This window comes from Centrocercus urophasianus, unplaced genomic scaffold (assembly GCF_019232065.1).
Source record: "Centrocercus urophasianus isolate 14NV4802_14NV808 unplaced genomic scaffold, USGS_Curo_1.0 seq_9, whole genome shotgun sequence".
Lineage (NCBI taxonomy): Eukaryota > Metazoa > Chordata > Aves > Galliformes > Phasianidae > Centrocercus > Centrocercus urophasianus.
The window spans coordinates 9,651,379-9,670,500 of NW_024885532.1; the positions used below are offsets into that span (position 1 = coordinate 9,651,379).

The window sequence follows — 19,122 nt, forward strand, 5'->3', positions numbered from 1 at the left end:
TTTTTTTTTTTTTTTTTTTTTTTTTTTTTTTTTTTTTTAACTTTAAACATTAGAGGCAGTGTTCAAGGTATGATAAGGATTAACAGTTGTAGTAACTGCGACCTGCAAAGATGAAGGCTGCCTTTTTACATTCTGGGTAGACTCCTTTACAGGTACAAGTTGCTTGAATCCCACTCCTGCAGTTAGCTATAGGGCTTAACAGGCTTATCAGCAAAAAATAGGTGAGATATGAGGAGTTCTATGTATCTGCTTTTGAAGATACAAAGAAGATAGGATACAAAGGGGAAATAGCTCCCCTGTTAAGCTGTTTATGGTTGTACTTCCATATGTTTAATTTATACTTTTTCTCCAATTTCACACAGTCAAGAATAAAAAAAAAACAGTGCTCCAACACCAGAGATGGCTTCTGCTGAAAACTGAAACTGCCATTTGTGCCAAAACATAACTGCCATTTCATGGGAGCGGACACACATAGATACAGGCTCTGATGCAAATCAGGAAACTCCAGAACTATTTCTGAAGCCTCCAACTTGACTTAATCACAAGGTCAACAGAGAAGAGTTCCTTTAACATCTTGAATGCAAAAAAACTAACCTGATCCCTAAGTAAATCTGTAAAGTGCAAAGCTGAAGGAAAGAAATAATTAAGTCCCCAAGTCACACATGAGTTAGCTGCCAGAGGGACATCATGTCTTTTGCCAGCAGCACAACTGTCAGAAGAAAACTACTGAGCCAACCTGACAGTGCGGAGGGGAAGCGAGACTGCCACATTTTGCTCTCCAACACAGCTGTGAGAACCCCACGTCCCACAGTTCGCCAAGCAAAATGCTACAGTTAATTACAGACATTACAAGGAGAGGCTGAATGTCAGATTTCCTCCTGTTTCAGTTGTCAGGAATACAGAATCTCACTTCGGTGCCTGAACACAAGCATTGAAAAAATAAAACCGGCGGCTACAGCATCGGCATGCTTCCAGTGCTTTTGGCCAGAACTATCAGCAAATAAAAAGCAGAGAGCAGTTCTGCTCAGAAAAGTGAGGTTTGGTAAATGCACCGCATGCTGTCCAGTGCAACCCACAGGGCAATCCTCTGCTGGCAGAAAGAGTCCAACTCCAATGGAGTGGGAAGCAAGACAGCAAAACTCACTTGCCATTTTTCTGTCCTAATCCTTATCTACCCAGTCTTGTGTTGAAAAGTTGGCAGACAAAAGTTGTTTTTGCCTGTTATAGCTTGTAAAAGTTAAATCAGGTCTCAGAGGTCCAGGCTTTTATATCTGGGCAGAGAAAAGAAAGAATATTTCTAACCTGGCTTAGTAAGGAGGGCACTCAAATCTCTTGCCAAAACCTTCTTCAGATGCTACACGTGAAATTCACAGTTTCATTTCCCACTCTCCGCAGCAAGCGACCTCACAGAGCATATCAAAGAGGAGAAAAGCTTGATACTGGCTGAACTTAGATCTACGATTAAATAAAACCATTTATCATTCTCCTGAGCATCCTCATCACTAGTTGGTTATTTGAATACTGAAGCTTACAAACAGCTAATGAGTGCTACAGAATGTTTAAACTTCAGTCCGTGTATGGGAAGTGATGAGTACAGCTATACATATCTGCATTACAAACATCTACCTAGAAACGTTAGATAATACTGCTCACAGATTCCTTTGGAAAGTAGTAAGGAATCACAAGCCCAGTATTCAAAGCCCAGGCTCAGCGAACTATCTGAAGTTCATTTTATGCTGTAAGAAAGAGTTCAACATTGATGTTTCTTTCAGTGAAGCAATCATCTATCAGAGGCTCCTCACACACTATCACTGGAAGAAATATCATCAGAAGTTAATTTTCTCATGGAACTATTTGCTTTGTTTCATTTGTTTCCTTACTTTAAGAGGAAAAAAAAAAAAAAAAAAAAAAAAAAAAGCTACCTGGTTTGTAAAAATCATCACTGAATTAGCTAGAAATCTGAGACTTCAAGAATATAACAAATATTTACAATCCAACACAATAGATAAGAATTCAACACTCTCGGAGTCAGCATATTTATTTCATCATTCTCAAATTTCCAGCTACTCCATCAAGCTTCCAGAAAAAATAATGGTGGTATCTCTACAAAATACACCTGTACAAGAACTCTACAACATCTGGTTAAAAGCTTTTTAAGAGAGATGAGACTTCAGTCTACTAATTAGTTTTAATTTCTCCTGCACAAAGTGTGCATGTCCAGCTGAGGCAAACCAGCACAGTTCTGCTCACATCAATAGTGCTGATCTTTTGAACACCGACCAGCAATATAATAGTTAAGGTTTAGCTCAGTCAAGGTTATAACTTCACAGTCTCACTAATGAGCCTTGATGATCTTTGCCATACTCCTGTTCTAAGCGGCCAGTAATGAAGCAAACCTTCAGTGAGGGAGAACCTCCCTTCTCACATAAATCACTGGTGTTTACTGAACCAAATATATCTGGCATCACTGGGTTGCATGGGGAAATTGATTCTCCAGCTAAGGAACAGCACTGCTATTGCAAAGAGCTTGTTCTGTCCTGAGAAGCACCAGATGGAGACATGACTCCCAGGCTTCTCTTCTGCTTAAAACCAACCAGAGTCTGTGGGAATCAGAGAATTGCAGTCAACCAACATGTATGAGAACAGCATTACAAATGCATCTAATTTGCTGTCTCCACACGAAGCTTGATTAGGAGATAAATATATATATATTTGCTGAACAATAGAAAAACAATATAACCATCATTGTGACCCTAGTAAAAAGAAAACAAACAAACAAACAGGAAGCATGACTGAAAAGAGAAAAAATGCTTTGAGTAAATATCCTAAGTATACATATCTGCTGCTTAGGAGAATAACCCAGGAATAAATCTTCCAGTTTATTGATACTTTTATTGACATACTTCAAAGGTCATCACCTTGAGACAATGGAAAGGAAGAAGAGCAAAGGGATGCTTTGGTTTTACAAGCTCAGTGAAGTTAGCGCCTTCATTTAGTATCTTTCAGACAAGCATGATCTATTAAGGAGTGCCAAAGCTTATGAGAACAGTTTCTACATATACACGTTTTGTAGCTTTGAGTCCAAGATGTTACAGAGAAAGTGAATTGAATAGAACATGAGAGCATATGATACGAAGAACATGCTATGTGGTAACACCATACATGTTCACAGTATTACAGAGAGTAAGCAAAGAGAGTGTTAGCATAAGACGGGTAAATGAGTTATGGAAATCCTGTTCTTCTTTCACATCTATCATTCCAATACCAAGCTATTTTTTTAACTCATCACTTCTTCCTTCACATTTAGCACTACGTCACCAGAAGAAGCAGATGAAATTAAAGGGATGGGTGAAAGCAAGATAGCTAGTGTAACACAGTGTCCTGGGCAGTCTAAAAGTTTGGTAGATTGACAGCGCTGACCTTCTTTACTTGCTGAGGCCCAAAAGTACTTGCAGTATTCAAATTATTGAGAAGACTGCATGCTCAGCTGTAGGTGAAATATTCTGACTAGCGTATCACCTGACTGCTTTCTGCATTACACTGGGTTGGATGGCTGTTGCTCATTAAGAGGTCATAGCTGCAGCCAGCTGAAGGATGCTTTTTTACTGACTTGCTCCACTGCGGTCAATGGGGCTTTCCCTAAACTGTATTGGAAACTCTTCTGATTGCTCAGACAGCAGTACACTAGTACAACTGTTGGCAGTAGTAATGAGGTATAGCACATGGAAACACGGCTTACAAATGCAATAGCTTACCTCAGTAGGAATGAAGGCTGCTTAAAAAGAGGTATCACACACAAGATAAACTAACATCTCTCTCACTTACGTAAGTATCAAAAGACAATAATTGTTATCTTTGCAGAGCTAGCTTTTGATGGAAGGTTGCAAGTTGGACCCCTCCTATCAATGCCTGTCACACATTGCAGGAACAAATCGTGTTTGTGTATCTTACACTTCATGCTGAGAAATAAAAATGCAGTGTAATCTTACCCCCTTGTCAATCGAGAAACATTAGCATGGGAATCTCTTCCCAAGACAGGAAAATTAGCAGAACCACAAAGGAATTCTGGCATAGTTATTCCCACAAAGGCAATTCAGTGCCCCACTTATCATACCAAAAGATTTATGCAACAAAATTCCCTTCTGAAAGCTCTTATCCGTAATCTGTGGATTATGTGAAAAAATTCTTCTAGAACTTCAGATTTTTTTAATGCTCTTAAAGATTATTTCCACTCTGTGTTACAAACAAACAAACTCTTAAAGGCATCTCAGTAAAAATAAGAGCATATACAACACCTCAAATTTCAAAGATGACTGATTTGTTTTTTGTTCTTGTGTACTGGAGAAATGCCACAGAAACTTCACAATTAAGGCTACAGAAAGCATTTTATTTTTTTCAAGTGCCATGTTATTAAACGCTGTCCTCTACCAGTGACAGTATCAGGAAACAACTCATTTCCAAAGGAAATGGAAAGATACGTTGCAATTAATTAGTTTATAACCTGTAAGGTAGGATAAATTAAAGATTTAGCTGAATCATAGTTTCTCAGACATTTTGCAGAAAATCCAGTCAGTATTAAGGCAGGCAAAAATGTAAGTGTCTACATGTGAGCTAGGATCCTTGCTCATTTTGAAGTCAGTGAAACACAGCCGATGGTCACCCTTTAGTGGACCATCTAGCCATTGATCCATGTAATCACATCTTTCCTCTACAGTCAGTATCTTCATTCAGTTGCTTGCTCAGGAAGCTCTGCTGCCCTTTCAGATGCTCAAAAACATCCTGCAAGACCTGCAGCAGCAGTTGCTCAATTATCTCCTAAATTCTAGCATCGTATCCTGAGCCCCTAGCTAATATCCTGGACACTTCACAACATTCCATGCATTAACAGGCCACTAAGAGTAAAGAACTGAGCTCAACCATAAATCCCCAATTCCAATGGGAATACAGAGGTCTACTTCACCTGTGGATACTTACATTATATCTAAAGATAACTCCTTGACACAAGTCCATGACAGGGGGACACAGGCCCCGGGAAAAAGAAAACAAACAAAAAAAAGTGTGTGTGTGTGAGGGGGGATGGGGGAGCTGGACTAAGGGTTTGTAGCGACCCAGCCGTCCCCTGGCACCGTGCATTCCGGGAAAGGGGGAAGGGCAGAGAGCTAGCAGATAGCTTTAACAAAGAGAAAACACAATGGCAACGATCCGAGGAGGAACGGTAATTTCCTGAATTTAACTTAATCAAATAAAACGAGTGAGACGAGAGTATCCAAAATGCGAGTCAAACCACAACTATGCGAGGGAAAGCACGTGCTTTTCTCCGCAGCGAGCTGAGGCGGGAAGGAAGAGGCCGGGGTCCTCCGGAGATGCTGCCCCTCCTATCAGGATACTCAAAGTGCCTCTACTACCACTCAAAGGGTAGTAAACGGGACCAGAACATTAACTATTTAACTCCCACTGGTCCACATGATGTTCTGATGTGGAATACTGACAACAACAACAAAAATCACAAAACCACGACAATTTGCAAACTTGCAGTTAAGGGTTTTTAACCTTAAACAGAACAACTGAAGCTAATAAAAGGAAGGAGAGTGGCTGATTCTTCTTCCTTGAACAGCATCTTAGGGGAAAAAAAAAAAAAAAAAAAAAAAAAAGTAAATAGAATCTAACAAGATACACCAAAATGCTCCTCAAGGAATCATTTAGATTATTTTTCTTCATAGGACATATTCTTTTTGCTCTTCTTCCTACTTATTACTGTTTGAAGTGGCAGCTAATTAACCAACTGGCAGGCAAAGTCAAGTCAGACTGCTCAGGTTCAGTCATACATCACGTTTCCATAATGTGAAGCCTGGGATTGTCTCCCAGCCTAAGAGATTGTTCTTTTTTAAAACTCTCAATAAAATCCTCCTTAAAACTCTCAGTTTGGTATCATTTAATAAATGTGACCCTCATTAAAAACAAACAAACAAACAAACAAACTCATTTTCTTTTTGCAACTGCAACACGTGTTCTCTTGTAGGGAGAAAGTCTCATTCTCCAAACATTTTGATCAATAGCCTTGATGTGCTCTTACTCAGTTTTGATACCTCGGCTTCCTTGGTCTTCTTGACGACCTCGTGTTGACTAAGCACTTCTCCATATGTCAACCACTAATGTAGAGATAATTTCAGGTACAGCATTTTAGAAAGAGGAGAATCGGCAAGATTAAAACCACAGGCAGGACTCTCTATTGTGTGAGCTGCATTTACACACTGCCACCTTGTGTTGCTAGTGCATAACTGGTTTTGCTGAACTTCTGATCAACAAGTTTAATGAGTATCAAAAGACACAAATACAACGTTCATAACGTGAGTTTTTAGGCCTCTTCCACTCCATGTGAGTTTTCTTTGCTTGCATTAACTAGCCCAATTTAGAAAATACAGATTTAAAGGGTCTCTGCTAACCAGGCCTCTTAAATGAGAAAAAACTTCAAATTGAGGGTTTCAACTTTAGCTCTCTGAACCACACTAAAACTGGCATTCCACTTGCTCTTGGGTCACAGGTAAACAAGCTGGAACAAGATGATGAAATATCTTTTTTTTTTTTTTTTTTTTGCAAAGATCCTAAGTTTACTAGTAGGACAGGACGTAGTTATTCACAGCCTCAGGCTGCCCTGACTGTGTAAAAGGGCATCTGCAAAAAAGGATGCAATTGTATGTGACCTAACTAATATCCAAAATGGGTCAACATCCAGTATGGGTTCCTACTTTTGGTGACTCTCAGGGAACCAATCTTCTTCCAGCAGCAGCAAAGAGGGCTCAAGATTCCATGCAGCTGTGTGAGCAAGTTGTGTGAATATCCCTCAATTATGTGTATTCCAAGTCTAGGATCTTCATATCACCACGTTCTCACATGATCTAGCATTACTTACCACAGTAGTAGAAATCAAACAAAGTATCTTTTCTGATGCACTTCATATAAGACAGTAACTGAATACGAAAAACCAAGGCCAAATCACAGAAGAGGTTGAGCAAGGAGTTGAGCAAATTTGGGCTGTTGAGACATTTTAGACTTCTTTTTTTATAAAAAAAAACATATGCAAATAATGTTTAGCACTTTGTGCTTTAGCACTGATTTGCAGGTAATTCCTTAATGAAAGAACTCATCTGCTCAGATCAAAACTTGAAGCAAACCAGGAGACTGGTGGAGTTAAAAGTGGGAGGTGTTATAGGAGGCCCATATAAATGAAGTAATCCACCACAATAAAATGACATGATCCTCCCTTGGTGCCCTCAACTACTGCAGCCACAGTCTCTTTCTGCTAGTTCTCAGTAAGCTCCTGAGACAAAGGGGCTACAAACTGCTTTCGTGCCATTCCTTGCAACAATTTGTAGTGCACATCCCAGCCATCCTCTTTGTTGGTTTCCTCCAAAAAAAAACAAAACAAAACAAAACAAAAAAAAACACTCTCAAATTCATCTGGTCCACTTGTCATGTCTTCTTTGCAGCTTACAGTGACGGATACAGAATGCTATAAACATGTGCATGAATAGTGTATGAAGCCCCCAACACAAAAAGATCACGGAGTTGCTGAAGCAGGTCCAGAGGAGGGCCACAAAAATGATCAGAGAGCCAGAGACCCTCCACTACAAGAACAGGCTGAGAGAGCTGGAGCTCTTCAGCCTGGAGAAGGCTGCAAGACGACCTTATAGCAGCCTTCCAGTACATGAAGGAGGCCGACAGGAAAACTGGGGAGGGAGGGCATGTAGCAACAGGACAAGGGGAAATGATTTTAAACTTGAAGAGGGTAGATTTAGACTAGATATTAGGAAGCAATTATTTACTGTGAGGATGGTGAGACAATGGAACAGGTTGCCCAGCGAGGCTGTGGTTGCCCTCTTCAGGGAGGTGTCCCTGCCTATATCAGGATGTTGGAAGTAGGTGATCTCAAGGGTCTCTTCCAAACCAAACCATTGTATGATTCTACACAAGCATTTGGGAAAGAAACTGATGAATACAATCTGGGAGCTGCTGATGAAAACCCCCCAGGGCTCTTTTGAGGTGTATTTTCAGAAGCTGCAGAATCTAATCCAGAATATTTTTGGCGCTTCATTTCTAATCACAGCTAGAAACCCCAGGTAACTTCCACCTCTTCTGATTATCTTATTTTAGGGACACAGCACAAAGAACCAGTGTCACCATTTCTTAAAAGCTGAAGAGAAAGAGCACAAGAAGTTTGAAAGCAGGACTATGTATAAAATTAGAAGTCTACTACCAGGTGTGAAGAGAGAAAAGCAATAACTATTATTCTTACATGTATTTAGGATGGCAATTTAAGCATAAATGGCATTTAAAATGATGTCTCAGGACAATATTCAAATAAATTCAGCTCAACATGTTACCAGTACATTTTGCTAGAAAGAAAGAAGCTTCTAATAAATGCAACATCAGAAATTTTATTTACAAATATACTGTAATTCAACAACTAGTTTGTGGAGGGAAAAAGTGATAGTTACATTTTTCAAAAGGGAAAAGAGAATTCTTTCCCCTTAAATGTACTCCATGGAATATTATGCCTTCACCACTGAGCAAGCAGGTAATTCTTTGTATTTAAGTTTCAAAAAAGCACAATTTTAGAAACCAGCGTATGGAAAGCAAACACATTTGTGTGCATTTAAACGCAGCTTCATATTAACCTAGAGAATTCACTTTCAGTATATGTCAAAAATAAAGACAGCAATTGCAAATATATATTTATATTAAGTATTTCTCTAATGCTCATTTCAAGAGCTTAGAAACAAAATACCCTCTTCATATACCATTGGAAAGTCAACTAGTTGATTATAAGCCTCAAAAATATTTTGAAGTTATTACCGAAAATATACTTATTCTCCCTTGTGCTTTCAGTACTTGAAGCTGAAAAAGTGAAAGCATTTTCCCCAGATACTTCCTTACTGCAATTACTTTATCATAAATAAAAATACAGTTATATGAAGAATATAATGCATTGCTATGAAGACTAGACAAGCAAAAGAGTTACTTTTAGAAAAAACACACACAATATATCTATTTATAGATCTACATCAGCAGCAATCACCTCTTCTTCTATCTGCAACAGTGGTTTCATATCTAGGTTTGCTTCACATGGAGGTTGGTTGTCCAGCTGTTAAGAGAGAAACAGAAGAAATTCTAATTAAATTCTAGCTACTGAAGAATCATAGTGACAAAAATTCAAGTTTCCACTTAAAAGTTGTCAGATAATGGTATTACCATATTGATTAAAACACAGTAACACATAGTAAGGTATACATTCTGAGTCTAGCAAGCCAAATGTCATGAACAATACAAATTTGAGCTTAATCCAACTATAGCACTGCAAATATTTAAGACCAAATAATTTTCCACAGAACATGCACCTTACCCAGGTTTTAAGGAATTGTTTTTAGTATTAACACAAAGACAAGTTCACTTTTTTATTTTTCCTAAATTTACACTTCAACAATTCAATTAAGATTTCCTAAGTAACTATAGCAATATGTATGTTTTTAAAAGTTTATTATCCAGTCTCTCTGCACATATTTAAGGGCATCTGCCAACACATCAGTGTTTCACTGCAATTTTACAAGATTAAAACATAAAATCAACATAAAATTGTGCAAACAAACCATGAAAATACATTGCAAATATTACTAATCCTACAATTTTTCAAACCTTTTAGCCAGTACATTCATGTTTCAAAATAATGAGTCATCAGAAAAGGTGTCATGAAGTACTAACTGCAAAGTTATCTGCATTACACACCAGTGCTGCATTGCCAGTATATATTCTCATGGCAGCACTCATACAGCTGGTTTTTGTATTGTTCAAATCACTGATTTTGCTCTTTCATTCTCTATCAACAAGTTCCCATTGGCTAACTTATGTTTTGAGGTGCCCACTCACCCAGGAAGATGCAGTCTGACGGGAAGGGTATACAACCACTTCTCACAGATTAACTTTTCTCCTGAAAGGCTACTCAACATCGTGAGTTTATAAGCTATAATGTCAGAGAGAGACTAAATTGCGCTTGATCTGAGATAAAATTTTTGGTTACTGCCATCACAAAATACTACCATACCAGGGACTAAATAAAAAGACTCCTTTTAGTTTCAAACTTATCAAACTCATCCAGCAGTTTTGCATACAAAAGAAAAGATAGGGAAAGCTAAAATGACATGAGCAGGCTCCAGACTGAATTGCTCACACATTTGGGAGCCTTAAAGAGGAACATGGTCACTTTGGCATGGTTTTGTTCTCAACAAAAAGTTTCTCTGAACAGCAATTTGGAGAGATCTCACCAGTGCTCTTCAGAGGGAAGGTAGTGACTTTCTTCTTTCCACTGATCACAGAGGTTTCCCTGCACCTAATGTTAGCCTCTGTGAATGCACCAGTAGCATCAAGTAGTGGGGTTTTTAATTTTCGGCAACCACACAATTATTTCTGTGGTGCAGGCAAATTTTCCTTCTCCTGCAAGCCAGAAAGAGCCTGAAAACAGCAAAAGCATCAGATGCAACATTTTTCTTTTTCTGAGCTGGGTTCTCAGCCAGCAGATGCCCAAGTCCTGCTCATGTGTTGTAGCGTGAGTATCTGCTTCCTCCACTGCCTTCTGGACCACTGTGAGAAAAATGTGCCAGCTCATGTAGAAACACGCACATGTTTCCCAGGAAATCATTCAGAAGCCCTTTCCATTAGCTGAATTTAATCACTTTAAAGAATTCCTTATTTTCTAAGTAGAGTATATAACTCTAAAAGTAGAGTTATATCAAATTCCAGAGGCTTCTCAAAACTAGGAGGTTGTCTACCATCATATATGACAGCAGAAAAAAAACATCATTATTATTCAAAGCCTTAACATCATGCTCCAGTAAATCAGAATTCTGCAAACTATAATAAAGGAAAAAATATATACTGCACCTTTTAATTAAGATCTGTAAGTAAACCAATTCCTGCTGAACTTGTACCTAAGTGAATAACCAATCACAGACCTATAATTCAAATAATAATAGCATCGCAAAAAGAAAGCAGCATTTGTGCCACCTGCATAGGATAAATTAATATCTTTCCAATTACGTGCTAGAATTGAACTAAATACATACTCAAATTACTTTTTTTTTTAAATCAATGTAGACAGTTTTTCAAAAAGACTCCTCTGCTATCAAGAGAAGACTGCTCAGCAACTTACAACTCCTTGACACCATTTTCTCAGATCTATGAAGAAAGCAAGATGATTACGCTGCGTTGTGTTTGAAACTACTCAATAACAAGGTGGTAAGAACAGCTACCAGGACATTAGAAGTTTAAAATGACTACCCTACAAAAAGACAGAAACTGGCAATCAAACCTTTCTGAACCTATTAATTAACACAGCAATGTAAAGTAAAGCACAAAAGCTATCTTCTGGTTCAGCTATGCAAACACTTGAAGTTTCACAGCACCAAGAACAACCATACTCATGCATGTTGCAGTCAAGCTGCCTTACTTTTAAATCTGAGATAGCAGTCGTTGCAGAAGAGTTTGTTGTTTCGGATCCTGACTTCAGCTCCAGAGCGGGATCCCCCAAGGTCACATTCACAGGCAACGCACTGCATGACAGATGAGTAATTAACAACTCCTTACAAAATACTGAAGAAACAAAATTCTTCAAAAGAGAGTTTGTATTAAATCCAGCAAAGCTTGTACCATAAACCCACAATCACTAGAAGCAAACGTGTAACAGTTAGTGGACTGAAATGCAATCAACTCAGGAAGTATCTTAAGGCGCCGACTGGACAACAGATAGCAGAGATACACCAACTAAGCAAAGAAAGACCAGACACCATTTAGAGATTAGTTCATTAAATTGAATTTGAACTTCAGTTTCTCTGAAAGCTAGCTCAACAAGGAAGAATTTGTTGCCTAGATGGAAACAATGATTTTGACACAGAACACCTGAGTGTGCTTCTCTCAGACTTCCATATGGCAGCACATGTGCTGGGGTCCTCAGTCCTTCGGCACTCAAACTTGTGTGTCCCACAGTTTCCTGATTTTGCATCACAGAAGCAAATTTTTATGTGGAAAGAAGGGCCAATTTCATTTTTCTTTAACACACTAGTAAAGGACTAGATAGCTTTCAGACTAACGCTAAACAATTTACCTATGGTGGCTGAATAAAACTTTGCTACGGATATGAACCACTTCTGAAAAGACTAACACTATCCTCACAGAATTTATGAACATAACTGTCTACTGTAATCGTGTCTGCTTAAATAGAAATGAATTTTGTGGATGGCTAATCATTCGCTTAATCTTAAGACATTTTAGAAGAAATTTGAAATTTGATTGCCTTACGTAGGTGAGGATCTACAGGTAGATCCCTCGTTCAGAATATATGTTCTGGAGGCATGGAGTGAAGACCAGCCTCTATTGACTACTATCCACATTGGGCAGCACTAGGAAGATCTTTGAGTCAACCTCTTTTAATACTCCTGATAATTGAGTGAGACACAGAAGGGGCTTTATTAAAGCCACGGAAAATGGAAGGTAAAATGGCACCTCCAAAGCAGAGTAATTCTTCATTCAGTCCTCAGACAGGGGAACGACAAGTGCTTTTACAACTTTTGCCAAAGGAATTTATTCTCTTGTGTTTGCCCCCAGCTGATTTCTCTACATGGGATTTTTTTGCTGTCAGTTCTAAGAAAGATATGTGGTCTTACAGTCAACATGACCACATACTTCCAAATCCCTTCTCATTAACTTTGAGTGCTAAATGCCTGCAGATAGGACTGCCTCATGGAAATCTGCAGGTAACACACTTCAGAGTAGAAGGCAAAGCAGGTGATTTTAGTAGAGCCCCTGTGAGCATAACATTGAGTAGCCATGCGTGCTTCTGATTAGTTCCTGTTTCTTCACAGCTTTACTCCCAGCTCTCACCTTAAAACAATGTAAATGATAACAAAGACCAAGAGACTCAATGATCATGGCTGCTCCTTTGCCCAGAACGTTATTACAGTATGAACAGATTTTCCTCCCACTGACTGACCTAGATACAGAACAAATATCCTTTAAACCAGCTTGAAAAGGTTTAAAAGAAAAAAGTTAAAGATTTCTTGAGATTAAAAACAAAAACATGCTGGTAAAAAGTGGACTACTAAGCTGCTCAAGGAAAATAAACTGAAGAGGAATATTGTTATATTATAGGGAAAGCTGAAGTGTTATAATTAAGATCACAGTTACATAGGAACAGATGAAGAAATTTGTCACATTCCTGGGAGAGATTTCACTGTATAAAATACCTTCTACAAATAAAATTGAAACTGCATTACATTTAGAGAGTAAAAACACACTGCTTTTGTGTTCCTACCTCGTTTCTTATTTGCAGAAGATCATCCTGAAGGCTACTTTTTAGCACCCCAAGTCCTATCATCTGCACCTTGTTAGATAACAGGAGGCTAGTCCTGAATATACAGTATTAACTCTTTGAACGTGAGCCATACAGAGCTAGATTTTCTTAGATCTACTAAACTGTTAGCAAATCAGAAAATGGAAATGAGAACAAGATAAGCACACATGTTTAGGTAGGTCATTTATTTTACATTAAAAAGAATGTAAAAAATTTTTTTTTTTTTTTTAAGTCAATTTATCAAAAAGTGTCTGAGAGTTTAAGAGTTAGTGTAACTATGTTTACAGTGCTGTTAAATACAATACATGTAATTGTGTGTGGATGATCTTATCTCAAGGTGTTTTTAAAATGTTTCAAGTATATAAACGAGCAGAGCTATCTATCACAACTAAATTACACTTTGTTTCAAAATAGGCTGCAATCCTTGCTTTCTCCTCCAAGATGAAAAAAAACATCCTACTCTGTAATTCTCCAGGGTCATGGATTATGAGCATTCCTGAGTGCTAAGATGAGATGGACCAAATGCCAGGAAGAGGGGAAGAGAAATGAATATGACAGCCATAAAGTGTGCATTTGAGAAATCTGCTGTTAAAACACACCTCAATAAACAAATATCAGAAATGCCAACTGGAGTAGGCTTTTACTAAGTAACCAGCATACAGCTCTGAGACTGGAGATTTATTATTCCAGTTCATTTTTCTTAACCTATGTGAAGCACTGATGACAAACCTGAGGAATTTTCTGTATGACTGGAGCAGGGAAGTCATACCAGCCTACATTTCCACTGTCCCATTCACCAAGAAAACTGCAGGTGCTTTTCAGACTTGTTAATTAATATTACGTAAATGCTGCTGCAGAACACTGCATCTACAGAAACCGCTCTTCAGCACAGCCTGACGTGTGTGTCTTCCCAGCTGAGGGGCACCTACTCACCTGCTGCGCATCTGCGACCCTGGCTGGGAAGCAGAAACAGGAGACTGCACCCGCGGGGCTGCCTGGGATGCAGGTGGGGCTCTCACAGAGGTGGTCACAGGAGGTACTTTGGCAGAGGAAGGAGTGCACATATAGGCCCGGTTTGATGTGGACACTGGGCGGCTGTGATCTTGATTAGAGGACAGAGATGAAGTGGAGGAGGACTGGTTCAACCTCGAGTGGTGCCTCCACAAGCTTGTTCTCGAAGAATCAAGATTGTCCAAAGACTCCCCTCTGTAACACAGATACATATATGCATGTAAATGGTAGTACAGATGAGGAAGAGCTATATTCTGATTTCAAAAAGGAAAAATATCTTATGATTTTTAAAATTTTCTAGCATGAATATATTTGTCTAATCATGAGGGTATTCTAAACACACCGACTTTAATATTTGAACTGCAAATTATCCTTTGTGTTCAGTCCTAGTCTCAAAGGAATAAAAAAAAGAGGTGAAGGAGAGGTAGTACATGATATCTGTACAGTAAGAGTAAAACACTCTTTGCTGCAGCCTTATCAGAGTGAACTATGCCAGAATCCATTGTACAGCAACAGACCTCAGTTAGTGGGTTTGTTTTTGTAGTCTTTAAGGGACACCAGATTGAAAATAATCCATATAGGCTGGACAGCCACCTTGTCTTTGAAGAAGGTGCTGGCCCATTAGCCAAACATTCTCCTGACTGATAACTCAAGTGTTTCCTAAGTGACAAACCCAACATTCATACATTACTTACAGAAAGAAATGAACTCGAGACTTTCTGATACAATACTTCTGTTAAAGTGTTATACTCTTCAGCTACAGTAATTTCCACAATAAATTACTTTACTGAAATTCTTAGGCACATCTGTCAGTACTACCGATTTCCAGTGCTGTTATATCAGCCAAGAAATCAACAGTTATTTGCAGACCATACACACACACAAACACACTTTACTTGCAAAAAAAAACTCTTTAATCCCAGCTGGAATACAATTACCTTCTTCTACTTGCAGTGCTATTCAGTTTACCTTAAAGCTTTTTTACATGCTGGATTTGTTTCAGTGCTCTGTAATAGGAGCTGAAGTTTAGAATAACCAAACAAAAATATCTGATGAGAGACAAAGTTAATTTTTAACATGTTTCCTACCTCCTCATACTACTGCTGTACAGACTGATTGGCTCCTTATGCACACTGGAACTGCGTTGCCTAATCCAGCTGCTGTCTGTGTGTAGAGATGTTTTCTTCCTCATTTCCTGAAGGATTTGTTGCCTCTCTAATTCTGCTGCAGACAGGTTGTGCTCCTTCTGAGGCTCCTTCTGAGACCCCTTCTGTGACTCGCTCGTGTTCCAGGACCTCTCTGAATGCTTGCTCTGAGTATCTGTTAGAACAAGACACAGGCACAAAAGCAGTTGTCAAGCATCTAGTACTCCAAGTATAACTCCAGAAGCATTCATCATCACATTCTCAAGCTTGTTTCTACATTTGTGTATATGTCTATATAAAAAAATTAATACAGAATGTCTATTACTTGGATGTTGTGGTAACTAACCAGTGGAAATGAGATTATGCAGTAAAAGACCTTTCAATACCTGTTTAAATTTTTGAAAGAGGAAAGCAACAAGCCCTCTTTCTCTCGTCTCTGTTGACAGTTAGAGGACAACACTTTTTTCTTTATTTTCTAAACCCAGTAATTATCCCTCACAGTAAGAACATCTAATTAAGAAAGTTACTCAACAGTAAGTCATTTCAATTTAAATTTCAATACAACTCTGATTATATATGCGCTCTTAACTTTATTGCCATCCATTACCATTATAAAATACCGTGGCAGTGTATTCTCCCATTACTTTCAATGACTGAGCTTTAATGTGTGAAACCAATGCTGTCCATTTACAATATTTCCTCTATGGCGCCATTTACTTTATGATTACTTTTATTAACCATGTTTTAGACATAGGTGTAGCTTTCAGAATTTTTCTATTTTATAATACTTAGATAGTCCTCCTCACTCTTTATTCTAGAGAAGCAGTAACAACTGATGGACAACTCAAGAAAGGCAGCAACAAAGCACAGTCCAGGAAACTGCAGAGCCACTATGACAGTATCAAGAGCTGATTTTCACTTGTGTTATTTCTAAGCTAACAAAAGTTGAAAATGGCAAACGTGTTGAAAACATCAGTCAATAAAAAAACCTGCATATACCAAGCCAAGTCAACGTATCAGGAGAAGAAGCATTTTCAATTATATACAGGCATGATAAGTTTCATCTTCTGCGCTTTCAATCATCTAAATCTTCAGCATCTAAGATCTCTTTGCAATCAGCACTACTTCAAGACAGGAGTTAATCATATTTATCCAGTTGATGGTATGAATATCCTCTTGTTTTTAGAGCTTCACTGTATTGTGCCATAGTATAGAATTCAAACCATCATTCAGCTATGAAAAAGTACTTTCCTAATTAATTTTCTTAGGATAATTGCTCCTGATATACCTGTTTTAAAAATAAGTATAAAAAATAATATAAATTAAGTACTTACTATTTCTATTTGCATTGAATTCATTCAGCTCTGAAGTTGACTTGGATTTATTCCTAAAGATACAGGAAACATTCACTCAGCCAAGAAGGATAAGGATCTTAGTGCAGACTACAGATACACAGCCCCTTTCTTTCAGTGTCCTTCTGATCAAATGCTTGCAATAAAAAAAACCAATCCAGTAAACAAAGAAAAACCAAAGACTAACAGGATATTCAAGTGTCAAAAAAGGTGCCAGTATTGCACAACATAGATAACCACATACTGAAAGCTGAAATCAAGTATTGAACATTCCCAGTGCTTCAGCTGAAAGTATGAGGGTCTGGTCATTGTATTTGCTTAATCAAAAGTATGTTCAAAGCAAAGTCCCTTCGCTGTGGAAGCTCTCCAAAGAGTACAGTCAAGAAGCAATAACTTTAAAAGCAAGTTCATAAATGATTCAATTTCATGAGTAACTTAAATCACACTTCAGCACACACCACTAGACTGTAAGCTAAATAACTCCTCAAACACTGCACTCAGATTGTTCTCAGGAAACTTATTACTCACTGATTATACCCAGCAGCATAATTTTTTAATGAGCTTTAGCCAAGAGATGCCATTCTCTATATAGGAAGGCAAAGAGCAAAAAGCTGAGTTTCTGACTACACAGGATCTTCAGCAACACCTCTGTGCTGTATTACTAGTCTGAAGTAACACATCCAGATTTCTTGTTTAAAACACTTCAGAAAGGAACAGAAGTCTTTTCTCAGTACACAGCTCAAAGCTGCTACTGCAGTGTGCTTATGAGTACAGTACTGGATGCATGAAAATATACTGAGGGAGTCTTGTCCTCTGGCTGCAGACAAAGGATGCATAAACAATCTGCACCAAATTTTCTGCTTCCCCAGGTTTTGATTATTTGTTCCATCTTGGGGACCTATGCAATGAATGCACAGCAGTTCTTATTAAGCAGGAGATCCAAAGACCGGGTTGACCTTGTCTGGGCTGATTTTAAGCACTCGAGTGTCTTCCTCATACACATACACAAGAGATAACTATCTAGTGCATGCAGCTTTTGAAATTAGATATACAGATAAATTCATTATGGGTTCCTTGTAAAATCTGGGGCTACTCTTTATGTAATAAGGCATGCTTACTTCAACAGCAAGAATTAACTAAATGCACAGCAGACATGATCTTCCAGTACTGTGAGATGCCATCTACAACAAAGGCTTGAAAAGAAATCTTCTGATTTAGGCTAATTCAGCATTTTCTAAACCATAGACAAAACATAAAAGCTAGAAGAAAAGCTGTCTATTCAGTAAGTCCAGGGAACAGCATCAGCTAGTACATTCTGTAGAAATGAGTACAGGGAAAAAAAAACACACAAAACAAGGCACATTTAGCAGGTGGCACATTTATCAGCACATCTTGATAAATATGCTGCTGCTGTCTGTCACATCCTTCCCTGTTTGCTGTCTGTAAGTTTCACAATCTTCATTGGGATGACTGCACCTTAATTTGTACAGCACACTATGACACAACCAAGAAATTGTTTTCCAGACAGGTAAGTCCAATACCACCCACATATTTACTTCCTTATAGTTCTGCTTCTCCCAGTAAAATCCTGACTGACTGACTAACTCTTGTTTACAGCACAGCATGTAATTTGCCAAGAGTTTGGTTGGTTGCTTGTTTTCTCAATACAAAAACAGACCATAAAAACTGCAGCAGCTGCCAATGGCCAAAGCTGATCAGAAGTTTCAAGGATTTCTGACCAAGAGAGTCTCACTCTGCACTGTGCTGTGCAGCCTTACCTCCAGCACTGGGGACAGGGTTGGGTTCCACAACATATGAAGGACACAGAACTATCAAAGTGTCCAAAGGCAGGCAATGAAGACAATAAAGGGTGATCCTTACATGTGCCTTTAACTCAGAATATTCTATGATCCTCTATCACCACCGTCTATTCTTAAATTCAGTATCATACATACCTGTCAGAAAACGACTGACCAGGTTGCTCCTCGATGGTTTTGGAAGATTCATAGCGCTCATAACGCCTATTTAAAAACAAACAAAAAACCCACTATCTTTATGTACAAAGATATACATAGAACTGTAAATATTTCCTGACAAAAATATTGAAAACAGATCCTTAAGAAAACAGACAAAAGCTTTCCGAAACACAAAGATCTAAGAAGCCTTAATTTTATCAGTCAGAAATACAAGGAAAAAAAAAAAAAAAAAAAAAAAAAAA

At 38.3% G+C, this 19,122-nt stretch overlaps 1 protein-coding gene across 8 annotated transcripts in view; it reads right to left on the reverse strand.

Annotated features, from left to right (window-relative positions):
• Positions 1 to 8,415: 8,415 nt before the first annotated feature.
• The window catches only part of LMO7 (LIM domain 7), a 72,253-nt gene continuing 61,546 nt past the window's right edge, over positions 8,416 to 19,122 (reverse strand). For all 8 annotated transcript variants that reach the window (XM_042839211.1, XM_042839208.1, XM_042839210.1 and 5 more), the window contains 7 exons: positions 18,860 to 18,925; positions 16,887 to 16,939; positions 15,496 to 15,727; positions 14,330 to 14,602; positions 12,928 to 13,036; positions 11,498 to 11,600; positions 8,416 to 9,142 (listed from right to left, as the gene is read on the reverse strand). In XM_042839211.1, the coding sequence (XP_042695145.1) occupies positions 9,120 to 9,142; positions 11,498 to 11,600; positions 12,928 to 13,036; positions 14,330 to 14,602; positions 15,496 to 15,727; positions 16,887 to 16,939; positions 18,860 to 18,925 (859 nt within the window). In that variant the 3' untranslated portion in view covers positions 8,416 to 9,119. The remainder of the gene's footprint in view (positions 9,143 to 11,497; positions 11,601 to 12,927; positions 13,037 to 14,329; positions 14,603 to 15,495; positions 15,728 to 16,886; positions 16,940 to 18,859; positions 18,926 to 19,122) is intronic.